The sequence below is a fragment of the Pantherophis guttatus genome, chromosome 1 (assembly GCF_059756535.1).
Source record: "Pantherophis guttatus breed Tessera chromosome 1, ASM5975653v1, whole genome shotgun sequence".
NCBI lineage: Eukaryota > Metazoa > Chordata > Lepidosauria > Squamata > Colubridae > Pantherophis > Pantherophis guttatus.
The window spans coordinates 150,228,366-150,248,629 of NC_142063.1; the positions used below are offsets into that span (position 1 = coordinate 150,228,366).

At 35.3% G+C, this 20,264-nt stretch overlaps 1 protein-coding gene across 5 annotated transcripts in view; it reads right to left on the reverse strand.

Moving 5' to 3' along the window:
• LOC117671051 (sodium channel protein type 1 subunit alpha) overlaps nucleotides 1-20,264 on the reverse strand; it is a 104,286-nt gene that overhangs the window by 5,794 nt on the left and 78,228 nt on the right. For all 5 annotated transcript variants that reach the window (XM_087882005.1, XM_087882003.1, XM_087882006.1 and 2 more), the window contains 5 exons: nucleotides 9,365-9,646; nucleotides 7,068-7,121; nucleotides 6,677-6,814; nucleotides 1,909-2,013; nucleotides 981-1,251 (listed from right to left, as the gene is read on the reverse strand). In XM_087882005.1, the coding sequence (XP_087738131.1) occupies nucleotides 981-1,251; nucleotides 1,909-2,013; nucleotides 6,677-6,814; nucleotides 7,068-7,121; nucleotides 9,365-9,646 (850 nt within the window). The remainder of the gene's footprint in view (nucleotides 1-980; nucleotides 1,252-1,908; nucleotides 2,014-6,676; nucleotides 6,815-7,067; nucleotides 7,122-9,364; nucleotides 9,647-20,264) is intronic.

Below are 20,264 nucleotides of genomic sequence, written 5' to 3' on the forward strand. Positions count from 1 at the left end.
TTTTGCTATGCTTCATTATTACACGATTAAATCTTTGTGGCAATTTAAGTAAAAGGGGCAACCAATGCTTTTAGTGATTTAATTTCCTCCAAAGCAGATGAATTTATACAGATGTACCAATGAATCTCTCTTTCAAAAGACCCAAAAGTTAAGATTATCAGGTTAGCTAATGTCAAAACTTTTTATGTGTAGTCGGAACAAAATACTGGTATTTTGCCAATGTGAAGGGTCTTCCTACCATGTTTTAGTCATAATTGTTGAAGTAAAGTTTAAGCCTCACAACACTCTGAATTGGCTTGGAAGGCCTCATGGAATAGTAATATAAGAGCTAAAAGGACAAAGGTTAGACGGAAAGAGCCTGAGGCCAATAGATCCATTACAGGAATTATGAAGATCTGTCAACCATTTCTCTCACTGAGAAATGAACTGCTTTCAGTCTATTCAGACACATAGGAGGGGAAAAGATGTAAGATTTGAACCTGGGATACAGTCAGCAGTTCCTGGTTTTTCAGTTCTATTATGTCTCCTTCTATTATCTATAAAAATTATCTTATACCAGTGTTGTGTTCCTGAATCTCTGCATTTTACCTTTTGAGTTTGATTAATGGTCGGATAAACAAATACTTCTTGAAGAAAGCTGTTGGGGAATTTGTATTCTCAGATTGCAACTTTTGACCCCGTTAATGTGCTGCCAGATTTAGGTAGGTTGGCAGCTAGTTGGTAAAGCATATTGAGGAAAAAGAGTGATGGATATCTGATAATTTGAGATCTAATAATCTGTCTGGAATCTGCAACCTGGATTAAGATTACATTGCCAAAGGCATCATGATGACTTTTTTACTACAAATATACAAAAAAAATACAGTACCCAAATATATATGTTCCATAAGAATAATTTATGTAAGGAATTCATGTATCAGAAATTGAATAATAATAAAAACTAAATGTGAGAAGATTTAAATTGTTATAATAGTTCTTACCTACAATGGAAAGGATGACAACCACAAAGTCAAAAATGTTCCATCCAATTGTGAAATAATAATAGCGTAGGGAAATTAGTTTGAGGACACATTCTCCAGTGAAAAGGACAATAAATATAAAATTAATGCGGTAGAGAATTTCTTCTGTTTGTTTACTTTGATCATCTGTTTCTACCATCATGGTGATCATGTTAAGGCAGATAAGAATCATAATACTGATGTCAAATACTTGTTGGGTCACAAAATCAAACACCATGCCTTGATATTTGTTCTGAAGTATAGAAGAAGAAATAATATTTAATGGAGACCATGGTGGGCAGATTAGTTTAAGTAGAATTTAATTGAACTAAGGAGCTAATAATACAGGTAGTCCTCGACTTATTACAGTTTGTTTAGTGACCGTTTGAGGTTACAATGGCACTGAAAAAGTGACTTATGACTGTTTTTCACACTTATGATCGTTGCAGCATTCCCATGGTCACATGCTCAAAAATCAGATGCTTGGCAACTGACTCATATTTATGATGGTTGCCAGTGTCCCTGGGTCATGTGATCATCTTTTGCAACCTTCTCACAAGCAAAGTCAATGGGGAAACCAGATTCACTTAAGGACCACTTGAGTCCTTCGGGAGTAGGGCGGTATACAAATCAAATAAAACTAAACCATGTTACTAACTTCACAATTTCAGTGATTCATTTAACAACTATGGCAAGAAAGGTCGCAAAATGGGGCAAAACTCACTTATCAAATATTTCACTTAACAACAAATTTTAGGCTCAATTGTTGTAACTCGAGGTCTACTTGTACAACAGTATGAGAATTAAAAAGCAAACAAACTAAATTGCCCTCTCTCCCTTTTTTTCTCTATTCATTAACTTAATTTAAAATTACTTTTTGATTGTGAGTAGACTGGATCATATTACTTACCCCTGGCCTAGGTATAGGTTTCTGAGGCTTTTTAGACCCCAATTTTTTCATTGCATTGTAGTACTTTTTCTGTTCTTCTGTCATAAAGATGTCTTGACCTCCAAAGTAATGGCATGAGATGAAAATTGGTTATAATCATATTCTTGTGTATAGGTCTTAAATATAAATGCATTTATAACATATTACAAGCTAAAAATAAACATTGGGCCTAATTTATTTTTATAATGAAAATGCTACACAATTTTAACCATGTAAAAAAAAGTGACACATGTTCAAACTCAAATTCATTTTTTTTACAATTTGTTGAATAATAAATATACTTAATAACCAACATGTTACAATAGTTATTATTAAAGATTTTATTTAGAGGCTGATGTGGGGAAATATTCAGGGGAAAGGAGAATAAAAGAATTCATAGGGAAAGAGGAGAAAAAAAATCCACAGCCTATGGCAGTATTTTCTTTTATGTTTAAAGACAACTTTTATCTTGCATCCAGAAGCAGCCCAAGACCAGCTTTAGGTCAACATCAAAGCAGTACCACAACATAAAACCACCACAACATAAAACAAACCCATGAGGCCTTTCTATAGTTCATGGGGAAGGAACTTTCAGAAGATAGTGATAATTGGCTCAGTAGATCTGGTGTGGGTCATCCTCTCTGAAGCTCTGGGCCTCCATGGCCATTTGCACTTTGGTTTACCTTTCTTGCACAGAATTTTTTCCCCTTTCCACAAATGCAGGTGTTCCAAGAAGTTGACATTCCCATTATTAAACAGAACGAAAGCATTTAAAAACATTTATCAGTCCAGTGAGGAATTGTATATGTGGGTCCCCATCATTCATATAACTATTACTGTTGTTATTGCTAAGATGATATTGAGTGGAAAAGAGAAAGATAGTGGGGATTCTGCTAGTTGTTGCTTTAAAACTTCCCAGATTATGGTGTGTAGGAGCAGCAACACTGACGAGCCATAATGCCATGGCACAGTAAAGGGAGGGTATGAGGTCAGTAATTTTGTGTCAGGATACTTTCCTCTGCCTCAAGGATGGGACCAAAGCACCTTAACTTGAACTATTTGCCTCCAGAAGTTGTGAATGCTTCAACACTGGAAGTTTTTAAGAAGAGATTAGAAAATCATTTGTCTGAAATGGTATAGAGTTTCCTGCCTAAGCAGGGGGTTGGACTAGAAGACCTCCAAGGTCCCTTCCAACTCTGTTATTCTGAACAGGCCTAAGCAGTTATGGAGGAGAAATGCTCATCATCAGAAGTCTTTATGCAGCAGAGCTTCTTTACTTCTGCCATTGAGAAGAGATGACTGAACAACATGACCTTAGACTGTGGAATGCTTAACATCTCCAACTACTGATCAATTCAGCATCAACTGCTGGGCCACAAGTGTCTGACCCTTGCTAGAGGCAAACTGGGGCTGTTATTGTAACAGAATTTTAGGAGTATTCTGATAGGAGTATTCTGATTAGGAGTTCTTATTACAATTGGCCACACAGATGAAAGAAGGTATGAAATGCCTTATAATAGTACATCATTAATGTATGCCAATTTTTTATGCCTCTGCTATACCACATGCAATGCCTCTCTTTGAAACAGAAAAAATAAGGCAAGGCACTTAACATTGTTCCATCTTAAATTACATATAAGTATTAAGCCTGGATGAGAAAAGAGGAACATTGGGTATCTAGCTGGCAATGCAACACCATTAAACTTTTTTTTCCTGAAACAATGAACATAATTCAACATGATTGAATTGAGTCTCAGTTTGGTGTAGTGGTTAAGGAGGTTCCAGAAGATCAGGGAGTTCTAGGTCCTCCTTAAGTATGAACGTTGATTGAATGAATTTGGGCCAGTCACTCTTCCTCAGACCAAATTATCTCAGACCAAATTATCTCCCAAATTATGGGAAAATAGGATGCAGGAGTATTAAGTGCCATCTGAGATTATGTATTAAAGGGGATCAAATATTATTGTTGTTGTTCTTGGAGAGCAATCAATGTCCAATGAACTTTACAGTATGGATGAATCTAAGTAAGAATAGATTGGATAACATCTGGAGAGTCTGTAGCTGCTCAAATCAAGTTGTGTAGGCAACAAACAGAAGCTGACAAGGTGATTTAGAGATAGATTATTTAGAAAACAAGTGGAAAAGTTCAGATCAATTCTAGAAAAACCAAAGTATTGGCATGAATATCTAGGAAGACAAGAAAGATGAATATGAGAATTCCAAATATGGCATACTGGGGACCAGAGATGGCTAGAATTGGGATTAATGTGGAAAGCAAGGCCTAGAGAATAGAACTGGCATGGAAGGTCCCCAAAAGCTTGCTAGAGCTTCTAGATAGGGAACTATACAACATTTACAAACAATTTTTGAAAAACTCCAAGGTCAAACAAAGTCATGACAATTCTGGCAATCCCCAAAATAGTTTCACACAGACAAAGAGAACATTACACATGTTGTAGAGATCAGTGAGGCCGTTTAGGATGAAAAAAACTTTAGTGCTTATTCAGAACTGTACAGCTTGAAAGATTAGCTGGTTCTCCCAGATTTAAAGCTATGCTAAAGTAAGAGCATTGAGATAAGAATGGTTGGATGCCTTTTCCTGTTTTGCCTTTAATTACCCTTTTTTCTTCCTGAAGTGTTTAATTGTGGTCTGTTACCACATGAAATATACTGAAGTGAAGATGTGCCTCATGCTTAGTGCTTGCATCAAATAGATCATCAGAGCCTTGGTAGTACAGTGGTCTAAAGCACCCTGTTATTAACACAGCTGCCTGCAATTACTGCAGGTTCGAATCTTACCAGGCTCAAGGTTGACTCAGACTTCCATCCTTTCTAAGGTAGGTAAATTGAGGACCCAGTTGTGGGGGCAATAAGCTGACTTTGTATAAATATACAAAAGTATGAAGGCTATTGCTTAACGCATTGTAAACCGCCCTGAGTCTCCGGAGAAGGGCGGCATATAAATCAAATTAAAAAAAATATATATAAACTCCAGAGAAAACTTAACTCTCTAGCTTTCACAGATTCCTCTGGGCTCAGGGCACAGTCTCTCTTTTTTTATCACATGATAGAGAAAGTAAAGTGCCCACCAGGATGGAGTAAAATTCAGATCTGCTATTTATTATATAAATTATTTGCTAATTTTTTTCCAGAGCCCTGGTCTCGTAGTGGTTAAATGCAATATTGCATGCTAACTCTGCTTACAGCCTAGAGTTCAATGCTGACCAGCTCAAGGTTGACTGAGCCTTCCATCCTTCCGAGTTTGGTAAAATGAGGACCCAGATTGTTGGGGGCAATATGCTGACACTATAAACTGCTCAGAGACTGCTGTAAAACACTATGGCGAGGTATATAAGTCTAAATGCTACTGCTATTGCTATTTTCACTCTCCAAAGACTTGTGTTTCACTGCTGTATCAAATGATTTTCCTTCCAAGGCTGCTTTCCTACCAGCCTTAGGAGAAATGAACCACATCAGTCTCTCTCAAGCCATAATTTCCAGAACTGATCTTGTGCCACTCTAAATTCTAACAAAATGTATTCTGAGGTTAGCATTTAAAAAAAAAATACAGGGTTCCCAAAATATCCAGGACCATACATCTGTGCCAATGTGAATCATGATTGCTGTGTGTCCTCAAGATTTCTAAAGTGAACAAAACTCTTATTCAAACATTTGAGCAGCTGAAGCATTGATCTTCTTAAATACTTAAGTTATCAGCAATACAGTTAAGCTAGAAGCAGTGCAAATTTGAGTCCAAAATAAAAGCAATTACTTCTATAATCAGAACAGAATGATGAAATGTTATAATTTAGTTGATTAGGTTGAAGAACTCACTTTGCCAATATGTGAATTTTGTCTCATACGTTCCAACAGATCTCATCAGCACAGGATTCTTATATACAATGACAGCAATCAAGATAACTAATTTGATTATGGGTTCTTAAGCTCACAAATGACAACCATTTCAGACCCTTTGCATCATTCACAATAGGCCAACTATTGTTCCAAATTTTTGCAAAAGAATTGTCAACCTCACACTGATTCTTGGAGAACATTTTACATACTTGAATAACATCTTATAAGAATTTTGCATTCTGCACCAGCGTGAATGATTTTCAAACAATTAAAAAGTATCTTAATTTAATGCGAAGAGATTGTAAGAATGGTTTTAGAACTGAAGGATGGGCTGCTGTGTTTGCAAGTGATACCTTTTTGCTTTAACTAATCCAAATCAAGGAAGAGAAGAAGAGATATTCAGATATCAGTTCACCATGTCAAATTAAGTTTGAGACTGGATATATACTTCCTTCTCATCTTGACACAGATAAAATTACAAATTTATTTGTCTGACAAATCTGACAAATAAATCTGACAAATAAAATTCGACTCAAAGAAAATGGTTGAATTATTTTTAATTTAATAAATTAATATTTCATGTAAATAAACCCCATTATTTAAAAATGGGATAGGGTGGGAGGAAAATGTATGAATAAGGTGAATAATATTGATAAACACTATGATAAGCATTAAAGCTCCAATGTGAGAGAAAGGAGATAAAACTGAATATTCAAAAGCTGAATTCATATACTACTATTCATACCATTCAGGATTTTGCAAAGCATGTGTTCTCTCAAATGATTGTGAATATTTGTAGGTTTCTCCACTTATTTATAAATTTGATTTATCAATTCACATAAGCCATGATTCCACCTTTAAGAAAAATATAGAATATATGTATATAAATACTTATCTTCTTTTTTTGTTGATTGAAGTTATCTATGATGACACCAATAAATAGATTCAGGGTAAAAAATGATCCAAAGATGATAAAAATAACAAAGTAAATATACATATAAAGGTTATCTTCATACTTAGGCTGTTCAAGCACCTACAAAATAAGTAACAGGAGAGCAAAATCAGAAAAAAAAATTTGCTTAAAACATGCAAATTAGTATTATTTTAAAATACATTCACAAACATTATACCTTTACAATGATTGTCATGGAATTCCTATATTATAACATCAGGGCATTATTTATATACATGCACATATTAGTTAATATTACTAGATTTTCTGTTCACGTATTTACTAAGAAAAATCTAGCTTATTTTACAACACCCAAGAAATCCAAAGTGCTTACTTTTCTTGAATCAACTGCCGCATACATAATATCCATCCATCCTTTAAATGTGGCCTGCATCCAAAAATATTTAAACATATAAATGATGGCAATCAATGGTATCCATCTTAATCTGTTTCAATAACAGGATATTCCAGTAGAAATATTTTATATATACTAGCAAATGGGATGAGTTTAAACTTTTGCTTTCTATGAATTGGATACAGGTATATACTGGCATAGAAATTTTACTGTGTTCAGTAAGGTTAAGTATGTATAGGACTCAAGAATTGTGCAATATTAGTTTCTTCCAGACTATGCTCTAGGAATTTAAACCACACAAAGCCTCAAAGGGGACATATCTAATGCTTATTCCCCAATCCCCAACCATATTCTTAACCTATGAAGAAATTCAGAGAAAATAAAAGAATATTTCTTTTTCTTTTAAACTCTTAGATGAGCGAAGGAAGATGACCTCATTTCTGCCCTGCTCTCTGCAGTTTTAAGGGCAATCACCACAGGTCAGGGATATGGTTGGGGTTCCCTGGCCTACAGCTAGGCTCATTATGTTGACTTTCATTTCCTGAATTTGGTCCCAAATACAAATCAAAAAGAATGATTGCATGGTCTTCACTTTATTAGAGATGTACATCTTTTAGATAAGTAAGGATTAAATACATTTAAAATCCAATGCTTGGTAAACTAATTATACAATGCTTAGGTATAAAATATGGTATATTTGAAAACGGGGTGATAAGCTAGCTTACTACCTCCTTATTTATCCGTTGGTTAACTGACATTTGTATGCAACCCCTACAATAAAATTCTCTAAGCAATTCATAATCCATAAGGATTAAAAATACAGCGTAAAATAGCAAGAGAATTTATTTTATTTATTTATTTTATTCAATTTATATCCCGCCCTTCTCCTAGTGGACTCAGGGCAGTGCACAGCCAGAACTAAAACACATACCAATACAAAATGTAAACTTTTTAAAAGAATTATATAACTGTGGCCCAAAATTTAAAACATTCAAACGAAAACCCATTTGACAATTTAAAAGGCTAAAAAAGGCTAAAAAAAAAAGGGGGGGGGGTTTTCATGCCAGCCCTGTTTGATGGAAAAGAAAAGTTTTTAGGGCATGGCGAAAAACCCGGAGATCCAATATCCTTCGTATCTCCGGGGGCAAATCGTTCCAGATTCATCCACATTAGCAATAAATGTTTTTAAACGAAGAGATTTGGACTTCACAAATTCTGGATGAGCAAATAGGTCTTCTCTTGATACTGAAAAAATTATAAAGACATTACCAGGAGAGATCCTCATATTATTAGGCAAGGGCATTTCAAGTATCTTGCAGGGTGAACAAGTCAAAAGAAAAGCAAGCCTTTCATTGCTACATTTCAATCTCTGCACATTGGAAAAATTATTGAAGACTCCTGTATATTGTGACCTACATCTGGATTGGACTGCCATCTCTGTTGCAGATAAAACATTTGAAACTAAGTAAGTTACGGGATGTCTCAGCAGGCTCTGAAATTGAATGGGATGTCCACAAGGGAGATGAGAATGATGCCAGTGTAAGTATGGGTGCAAACTCCACTCTTTTTTTTTCCTCCCACAGTGTGATATCAAAATGATAAAGTTGGGAAGTTCCTGTGTACACAGATAGACTGATGGGGTTCTAAATTACCTAGCATTGGCATGATATGTAATTGCTTGAGAAAAGCATTTGAATAAAAATAGTGGAATTGGGAAATTTTAGCTATTATCAATCAAAATGTATATGACTGTTTTTCCAGATCTTCATAAAATGCTATGTTGCACTAATATATCCCGTTACCATTATTTCTGCTAATTTCATGCTCACAGCATTGAAATCTTATTAAAATCCTGGAGTTGCTCACACTGAAAAGGAGATATAAAACTGAAGAATATAAATATTTTTTCAACTTCTCTAATAGGTAGATTAGCATACTGCTAACCTGGCATATTGACCATAACTTGCTAAATTATATCAGTCAGCTGTATTGACAAGACTAATCTTGTAGACAAAAGACCAGGGTCAACCCTGATGAATGAGTATGAAGTTCTTTCCAAATTTAGCTGCGCTGGCTTACCATGTTTTGAAGCAGAGATGGAAAGTTCATGACAGTCTAAAGAGGGGAGGCAGAAGACTATTAAACTATTCATATTAAAGGGGAAATTATATTTCAGGAACCATTATATCTGATCAAGCCACAAGCACTTTATTTGATCAAACTAACTTTTTATTATGCACTGAATAAGCAAGAAGACTTAAAGAATTTTCACTTACTACTTGCAGTAAAGAAAGATACCCAAATCCTACGTTATCGAAGTTGACTTTCACATTTTTCCATCTGGCAGTTTCATTTGCCTGTATGAGATTCTCACACTCAGACTTATTGGCAACTTGATCAAGTTCAAACATTTCCCCAGTTGTGGTATTAACACAGTGGTAGAATTTGCCAGCAAACAAGTTTACTCCCATGATGCTGAAAATCAGCCAGAATATAAGACAAACAAGAAGCACGTTCATGATGGATGGAATTGCTCCAAGAAGGGCATTCACAACCACCTAAGTACACAAATACGGGAGGAAAAGAAAATGGTGTAAGAATAGGTGCAAAATTGATACAATTATTCTGTTGCATGAATGCACAATTTACTACTTTTAAATTAAAGCCAATTCTAAAAGGCTGAGTACTATTTTGAGTTTATCAGAGTTTTAAAATATTTTTTGTATATTCAGCAAGACAAAAAAAATGAGAAAATCAAATTATCTAGATTAAAACAAAAATGAAAATAGTGCTAACAATAACATGAAGATTTTTGATATCTATTAAAAAGAAATAGGTATTAATATTTCATAGAAAATAATATGAAAAACTAAACTACAAGAAAATAATTTAATCATTATCAACAAAAATGAATGTATTCTTTCTCCAAAATTAAAAACAGAAATATCAAGAATATTTAAATAAATCAAATGAAAATCAGCATATATTTCAAGAGTGAACTTAACCATGCAGTTTTATTACAAAGATCGATTTCTTTGCATAAGTAAGCCAGACACATTTGCAACATGTGTTTATCTAAGTAATCACATAGTTTATTTCAAGCTCCAGTCTTTATTAAGCAAATAAGTCTATTTTAATTAAACATTTTGCAAAAAAATAAAGGGGTGAAAAATTAATAAATCTATATGGGGTGTAATTAAAGAATCCAGAAACACTGAAGTACAGCATAACATATTATCTAATTCCTTAACTATATTAGGGGTGAATGCTATCAAGAAACACAAGGAGGTAAATATTAAGACCCTATTAGCAGAATCATAGTAGAAATATGGGTTGCTAAGGAAAAGGAATTACTTTTGCTGATTTATGCCCTAACCACAGTTGCTGCAGTAAGGGGGAGGGGGGGGGAGAGAAGGGAAATTAATAATATTAAAGCCTGCAATAGATTGTCATTTTCTATTAAAAAGTATGTTAAACATCCTATGCAAAGATTGCTTTATACTTGTGTTCATAAAACTAAATTTTACTCTTTGGGAATAGAAAGGAGAAGAGTCTGAATCACTCCATTTATTATTTATTACACTAATAGGAATTCATTTTTATTTTTAATTAAAAAAGGTTTCTCTCTCTAAACAATTCAAATGTTTCAACTAAGAAACAGAACTGTGTAAGCAAGACCCAAGTATGACTTATATCCAGTATGAGGTCTAACATGCAAAGCTAGCAGGTGAATCAGCAAAATACAGCTCTCTATAGCAAGAGCAAGAGCCCTTAGACTCATATACCACTTCATAGTGCTTTACAGCGCTCTCTAAGTGGTTTACAGAGTCAGCCTATTGCCCCCAACAATCTGGGTCCTCATTTTACCCACCTTGGAAGGCTGGAAGGCTGAGTCAACCTTGAGCCTGGTGAGATTCGATCTGCTAAATTGCAGGCAGCCGGCAGTCGGCAGAAGTAGCCTGCAATACTGTACTATTATATAGAGTGCCACCATGGCTCTATATAATTAACCATGTTTTTGAAATGTTATATTTTTCTATCTTTAATTTGGTATATCTTTGATGTAATACCTATTTGGTATACATCAACTGTATGATATGGAAAAGGCCAATTTTCTCACCCTGTGCCACTTCCAGATGTGTGGATGTCAACACCCAGAATTCTCAGTAGTTGACTATGCTGGCTAGAGAATTCTGGGAGTTGAAGGCCACACATCTGGAAGTCATCAAGGTTGAGAAACCCAGATTAGAATGAAAGAAATCAACTAATGGGAATCATACCTTATCCTACACAACCTTTTTGACTATGGTGAAAATAAGCAAAATGAAATACTTGTGTGGAAATCAAGGGGGGACATAGGTCTGACTAAAGTAAAAATTGGTGCATGAAGTTGCATTATTGTCCACTGATTTGCTCATTGTGGTTTGTGGATAATTATGAAACAACATGGAAAGATCATTCCTGCCCTGAAAAAAAAACTACAAGACTATGGATTTTCAAGAGATGCCATTCTGATGAGAGACTATGATCAAGCACTTACTGAATCCAAACAACATGCTAAGAGTTTGGGATTCAAATGGATCAATCTACTCTACACAGGAATAGGTTCCTAAATAAGTAAGTCTCTGTTTAAAGGAGGTTTTGGCAAGTTTCTTAAACCAAGTAACTATACCTAAACTCAGAAGAGCATTAACATTAATACATTTCAATGTCCTCTCAAGGGCAGTTCCTGAGGGAAAATATAAAAAATTTCTTACAAGCTAAGATTGTGACCTTGTTCAGAAAGATCCATTAAATCCATAGCTCATCATTTATTTACTGGGTCTTCTACATGGATACAAGAACTCACTTTATAACCCCTGTTGTAGGGGTGAAATAACTAGACAATTTTGATGTAGGTATGTATGTTCAGCCTGTAACTTTTATCAAACTAATATGATTTCATTTCTTTAAATATGGCAAAATTTTGTTATACCATCTATAAAACTAGACATGCCCTGATCACCTCACCTCTAGTACCTATTGATAAGTTTATAATGTTTTTTTGTATTCAAAATCAAAATTGTTTAATTATGTAAATTATTTTATTAACTAAGGGAATTTTAGTTGGTGACCATAATAAAGATTATTACAACTAAAACATCTCCTAAAAGAGAAGGTTTTTTTTTAAAAAAATGTTCTTATTAACAAAGTAGAACGTCAGTAAAACGGCAGACCTCTATGGAACTTATTCTGTTTTTCAAAGGCAATAAACTCATACATGAATTTTTAAGCATTAGAATTGGTTCATGATTTGTGAAAAGTCATGTTAAAAATTATAATAAGAGAGTATTTTATAATACAAATTTTTTTGGGAAGAATTGGATTTAATAAAATGGAGTCCTCTATGAGCACTAATTTGCTGGCAACTTCAGTCAGCAGATGTTGAGGGACGAAGAATAGATAAAACTGTATTTGTCAAGTGACCTGCTTTGCAATAATGAAGATTCCCTATGTCCTTCATCTACAGTGAAGGATGTGTCTCTATTCCCAATGTTGAAACAAATTTCAACTTCAAGTATGGAACTGAACTGAAGCAAGCAAAATGCTTTAGGTAGGTCTTGTTTAACTACAATCATATTGGATGCAGCATGTTTGGAAAGACTGCAGTCCCTCCATCTCATAGTTTATCATTACAGATTGTGAATGTGAAAGATTAGATTTCTAAGCATGTAGGGGAGGAGCTGTGGAAGTATTTATTTACTAATTCTTCTCTACATAGTCAAATATACACACAGACCTTCCTTACTCCAAGCCCTTCTCAGTTAATCTGCATCCTTATTTTTCTGTTTTGAAAAAATAGAAAAGGCAACATGTTCTGTCTATGAATACTATTTGCAGATCTTAAAAGACAGTGAAGATAGCAGCAGTGATTGCCATCTGGACTGTATTACATAAGGATACCAGGATCCTACTAGTACAAATACAGAAAGAGTCTCTATTTTTAGTCTTCCAAGGCTGGCCCTGTTTCCCTTGAGAGGAAAAGAATGGTTCATGTTCAACTCCATAATGAAACTCGGCCTTCAGACTTCCGGTTGGGAATCGTGGCGACAGAGTGCTGTGTGAGCGAGCTCTGCTCCACGGCACTGTCTTTTTCGCCATGTCTTGGAGACCCTGAGGGGCGAGATAGCCCGGAGAGCGTCTCGGACTAGAGAGGGGATCTGAAGAGTGGGAGAGCGACGAGCAAACGCCTCTCGCTTTGACAGATACCTCTGTCAAACCGGCATGGGCACGTCTGCCGTTTAATGGCGGACCCGAAGCTGCGACTACCAACAACAACGAGGAAGCGAGGAATTCGGGATGGCTAACGTGAGGAGACCCAACCATAATCCCTGGTGATCATGGGAGCCGATCTCAAGAAACTGCGAGTGTAGCCAGACGAAAGAGCTCAGGGTGGTGGAAAGGCGGCGAGTATAAGTGACAGAGCAGATCAGAAGCATGTGGATTGCTGGCGAAACTGTGAGGAGGAAGGAGAACTTGCTGAGGTGGGGGAAGGCGAAACTAGAAGCTGTTGGCATGTCTTCCTAAATTTGCAGCGAACGTGGATAAAACAGTTCAGACTTAGATTTTGAGTATATCACCGTGAGGAAACATCAAAACAATAACTTTTAGTTATTAACTCTTAGCTACCCAGCTCTCTCCGAAGGGAGAAACCGGAAGCGCAGCCATAAAATACAACGTGCACTTGAAGTTTGACAGCAGGAAGGATTTTGAAACGTTCTGAGCTGCGGTCTTCTCTTCGAACTGTATTCCTGCTTATTAAGACTCAGCTGCCCTTTGGATCTATTTGAGATTTCCCTTCAATTAACTGAAATATCTCACTACGTGGAAGAATTCCCTCGACTGTGGTAGTAGTTAATTAAGTAATTAAGTGTAATTAATTTTTAAAATATTATTTATAGAACTCTTTATCAATTACTAATACTAACTTATTAATTATTCTATAAACACTCCTCTATTTATATAGACATTAACTATTTTAGATAACTTCTTTCACTTCTTTTTGAGTGGATTCTATATTTCCCTGTAAAAGCCCAATAGATCTTAATCTATATATATATATATATATATATATATATATATATATATATATATATATATATATATATATATATATATATATATATATATATATATATATATATATATATATACACACACACACACACACACACACACACACATATTTAACTTATTCATCAAACTATCTAATTATAACAAACATACTGTATAACTTTCTTTCTTAAACTGTTAACAACTTCCTATTTCCATTAAATTGATACCTATATCTATATTCAATTTAGATTTATATAAGAATAAATTATAGACTATATTTAAGAATTTAATAAGTGTGCAATAGTACGATTGGGTGAATATTGAAAATTGAATATTGAAGAGATTGAGTATATCGGCTTGGATTAGACAATTATATCTAGCCTATATTTATACACAACTTTGATTAACAATAACAGAATGAACTGTGTGAATTGATATGAAAATGGTGTAATTTGATAATTGGATTGAGTATTTATTATTGCATATTGGCTTTGATTAGATAATTATATCTAGCCTATATTTATATACAATTTTTATTAACAATAGCTGAATGAACTGTTGTGAGTTAATATGAAAATTGGGTAAAACTACGATTGGATGAATTAGATAAATCTTGCTATTAGAGAGAGAATAGTGGATGTTAATTTGGAAAAACATCGAGGTAATTTTGACAAACCAGAAGAGAATCTTAAAAGAAATGACAAGCATTTCATCGGCAGTATTTAAGGCAGGAAAGAAAATGTCATCTAACCCTGCATTAACAATGTCCTCTCCAGCTCCGCAAAAACCCACTGAGGTGCTAACAAAAGCGGACAAATCAGCAATGTTACCAACTATTCAAGCGATGCAGGTGACTCTATCAACAATTCAAGAAACTATGCTCCTGTTACAAGAAAAGATGACCAATAATCATGTAGAACTAAAAACTGATATCCACTCTATTGACCAGAAAATGAGTGAGATTCAGGAGTCCATCCATAACAATGAGAAAAAGCTAAAGAAGGTCAAGACGAGGGTGGAGCAGAATGAAAGGAATCTCGACTTGATCGACCAGAAATTAATGGCACAAAATAGAGAGCTGGAGGACTCTATTATCCAGCTTGAGATGGACCGGGCAGCCTTCTACCTCCATTTTCAAAATGTGGTAGAGGACAAAGATGAAGATCTGGGAAATGTTATGGTAGATTTAATAGCTGGAATACTGCAACAAGATAAAGATGATATTATAAAAGAGCTGGACGAAATTTACAGGGTGCAAACCAACTATGCCAGGAGGAATAAGCTCCCTCGAGACATTCATGTTAGATTTGCCTGAAAGAAAGTGAAAGATATGCTATACAACATAGTAAGAGAAGAACCTGTAAGTTTTAAAGGCAAAGAGGTAATAGTATTGAAGCAAGTTCCGAAGAGGGTTCGAGATTTGAAAAGGGATTACAGGTTCTTGGCGATACAGTTAAACAAGAGAAGTATCCCCTTCAGATGGATTTTACCAGAGGGGATGCTCATCACCTGGCAAGGGAAAAGAATTAAAACTGATAGTCTTGTCTCCGCACAAGAACTTTTGGATCAGCTGAGGGGTGCGGAGGAAGACCACAGCAGTAAGGAGGAACTGGATATAGCCTCCCAGGAAGAAATCAACGTACAGTTAAGAAAACCCAAAGAAGGAACACCAGAGGAAAAGGAGTTAGAAGAGAAGGAAGTTAAAGAAACCAAAGGAAAGAGACAAAGACCACAAAGAGCTGTAAGGACAAATAAGAACTAGATAGTTAGTTGGAAAATGGAGGGTTGGAAATTGCTGTTTGTTAACATCAATGGTCTAAATAATGGAGGGAAGAGGAAACATATATTCTCAAAACTAATAAAATTTAATCCGGAAATAATATGTCTCCAAGAAGTTCATATAAAGAGAGAGGAGAGGAAATATTTGGAATTTGTGAAATTCGGCAAAACCTTTACCTCTCTAGAGGAGAAAAAAAAGGGGGGGAGTAGCGTTATATGTAAAAAAAGGAATTGCCGCTGAACTTAAATATTCAGATGATAAAGGGAGACTACTGGCAATTGAAATCAAGAGGGGCAGTATCCCAATTTTAGTAGTAGCCATTTATGCTCCAAATAGGAATTTAGGAGAATTTTACATGAAATTAGGTCACATAATAGATGAATTGGAGTATAGGAATATTTGCATTTTCAGGGATTTTAATGGGGTAGTAAACCCGGAAATGGAATATAAGAGTGGAATAGTGAAAAAGAACAAAAGGGAAAGGCTCCCCAAAACTTTTTTTGACTTAGTCGATGAGCACAATTTAGTAGATCTTTGGCGAGTATTACATCCGAACGATAAGCAATTCACTTGTTATTCAAACCCTCAGAAGTCCTGGTCAAGGATCGACATGGTTTGGGTCAGTAGAAGTTTGGGGTTAGAAATCCACTCAGTAGAAATCGCCCCAAATGTATGGGCCGATCACAACCCATTCGAGATAAAGTGGAAGAGCCCAAACAGGATTAAACGAAGGAGATGGAGATTAAATACCCATATCCTCAGAGTTGTAGGGTTTACCAAAAAGCTCCAAAGAGATTTAAAATTGTTCTTTGTGGAGAATGAGAACCAGGAAATTTCCTCAACGTGTGTTTGGGATACAATGAAGGCTTACTTAAGAGGGTTAGTAATATCACATAATATATATAATAACAAAGAAAAAAGAAAGGCTCAGAAAGATCTGCTAATCCAGCTGGAAGAAGCAGAAAAGAGACTACAACGAGACCCGAGTGATACTGCAAAAAAAGAACAATGGATGACAACAAGGCATAAATTAAATTTATTGGAACAGGAAGAATTGGCAAAAAAAAATCAAACAATCTAAACAATACTATTTTGATAATGCAAACAAGCCAGGGAGGTGGCTGTCGTATAAATTAAAAAAAGAGAAGGAGAAGGGGGTTATAGATTGCTTGGAGAATTTGGAAGGCAAAATATTAGAGGATGAGAAGGAGAAACTCGAGTTTGTCAGACAATATTATGAGACCTTATACAGAGAGGAGGAAACTTCAATCGATAGTATCAATCAATATCTTGCCAAAGAGAAACTTCCACAGATAAAGGAGGAAGAAAGGGAAATGCTAAATAGAGAAATTACAACAGAGGAATTGAAGGGGGTAATATCTAAATTAAAGAGCAATAAATCCCCTGGCCCTGATGGTCTCCCAGGAGAATTGTACAAAAATCAGGAATTGGAGAAATACTCGTACCGAAACTGTTGGCAATATGCAATGAGGCCCTGAGAGGCTCCAGGATTCCAGAATCGTGGAAGGAGGTGTTCATCACATTGGTAGAAAAAGAAGGTACCGACCCCAAACAAATAAAGAACTATAGGCCGATCTCCTTACTTAATACAGACTATAAAATATTTATGGGAATATTAGCAGATAGGATGAAGATAATACTGAATAATTGGATCCACCCCGATCAAAACGGGTTCCTCCCTGGAAGGCAGATTAGAACTAATATGAGAGTGGTGATGGATGTGCTGGAATATTAAGAAACACACTCTGAGAAACAGAGTGGTCTTTCTCGATGCCCAGAAGGCGTTCAACAACCTAAATTGGGGATTTATGATCCAGCAAATTAAAAGAATGAATTTTGGAGAATACTTCGAGAATGCGATAAAAACAATTTATGATAAGGAGAGCGCAAATATTATACTGAATGGAGATATGACCAAAACTTTCCGGATTGGTAAAGGGGTAAGACAAGGCTGTCCACTTTCTCCACTTTTATTCATATTAGCCCTGGAGGTATTGTTAAGGAAAATTAGGCAAAATAACGAGATAAGAGGATTGGAAATTAGGAATGAAACATTCAAAATTCAAGCATTTGCCGATGATGTAGCGTTGATTATGGAGAACCCGTTAACAACTGGGACAAAAGTATTGAAAGAGTTAGACGAGTATGGGAAGTTATCTGGATTTAAATTAAATAAGACAAAAACTAAAATGTTAACAAAAAATATCCCGATAAGAGAACAGGAAACATTAGCAGAAAATTTGGGCATCCAAACAGTTAAAAAGATAAAATATTTAGGGATTTGGATTATGGCTAGATGTTCAACCTTGAAGGAGGATAATTATATACCATTACTGACAAAGATCAAGCAAGATTTGGAACGTTGGGGGAAGTTACAAATATCGCTTTTAGGTAGGATAGCCACCATTAAGATGAGTATCCTCCCCAAATTGATATATTTGTTTCAAACCACACCAGTTAGCATTGATAAAAAATATTTTTCGGATCTAAACAAGATAGTAAGGAAATTTATTTGGGGAGGGAAAAAACCGAGAATTGTGTTACGATCACTGCAGGAAAAAAGGAATAGAGGCGGATTTGGGCTCCCAGTTTGGGAGATATACCACAAAGCTGCCAATTTAGTATGGCTACGAGAGTGGGCCTCATTAAGAAACAAAAGAATTTTACAATTGGAAGGGCATGACCTGCTGAGAGGTTGGCATGCCTATCTCTGGGATAAAGGAAAGGGGGCAGGGATATGTTTCCACGGACACAAAATTAGAGATACATTAATGAAAACATGGAAAGAAATTAGGCATAAACATTATTCAAAAATCCAAAATGGATCTCCACAATGGAGGCAATGATTTACCCAAATACAATAAGTAGAGAGAAAATGTTCACCTATCAAGACATTCTAGATAACAGTGGCAACCTCAAATCAAATGAGATCTTAAGGGAGCAAGGGATTCATATTGATTGGTGGCCCTATTTACAAATTAAATCCCGATATAGGAAAGACAAGCAGGAAGAGGGAATAGAGACGGGGACAACCAACTTTGATAAGGTATGGTTGGGCAGTGAGAATAAACTATTAGCTAAATTATACTCCTACCTGCTTGAATATGATAGAGAAGGAGAAATACTCAAAGATCAAATGATTGCTTGGGGAAAAAATATTGACTCAAAGATAAACTTAGATGATTGGGAAGAAATATGGAACAGCAACCTCAAACTGACGAGAGCAACAAGCTATAAGGAGAATCAGTACAAAATGCTGTATAGATGGCATCTAGCACCATCTGGAATTGCAAAGATATATCCGAATGCAAGCCCCAAGTGTTGGAAATGTGGCCATTACCAAGGTACCTTCTACCACATGTGGTGGACGTGCCCGGAAGCGAGGAAATTCTGGAAAAAAAATACAAAAATGGATCCAAGAAATATTAAATGAGGATATTAACTTTTTGCCTGAAATTTATCTCCTGGGAGTGCTAAAACGAACATTTGTTAAGGAAAAGAAATATTTGATTATTCATATTGTCACAGCTGCTAGACTCTCCTATGCCAGATATTGGAAAGAGAAAAGATGTCCAACCGAGGAACAGATAGTCAATAAAATATTGGATTGCGCAGAAATGTGCAGATTAACATATGTGTTAAACGGGAAGGAGGACTCAGAATTCTACACGATTTGGGATCTGTGGTATTGGTGGTTGAAAAATAAATGCAAAAGTTAACTCTTATGAGGGACAATGTATAACTATTAATTAAATCTATATATTATTGTATCTTAATTTCATTGTAATTGATTTTATAAAAACCTATGTATAAATTGTATAATATTTATATAATTCATTAGATACCGCACCTGTAAATATACAATATGACTACACGTTGCCGAACCGTAAAGTTTGAATTGTAATACATTCTTTATTCAATAAAATTTCATTAAAAAAAAAAAAAGAAACTCAGCCTTTAAACAGGTAATTTTCAACTCTAGCATCTCAGTGGGTTTCATAGCTAGATGGGAATTTACATGTTAGCAAAATTTCTAATCCATTCTATAATGCAAAAACCTTCTGACACCTTAACATTTATATTAGGACAATCCTCACATCTGAAGAATTTCATCTTCTTCAGTTATTACTGTCAAACAGAAAACAATGGAAATATAAGGATGTTCTTATGTATAATATTCACTGGCATCACCCAAATGATGAGCTAAGGTGGTAGAGAGCCTACTAGGTGGCAGAGATGGGAAAAAGCAACCTCACCAGGTTGCTATTTGGTAAATGGAA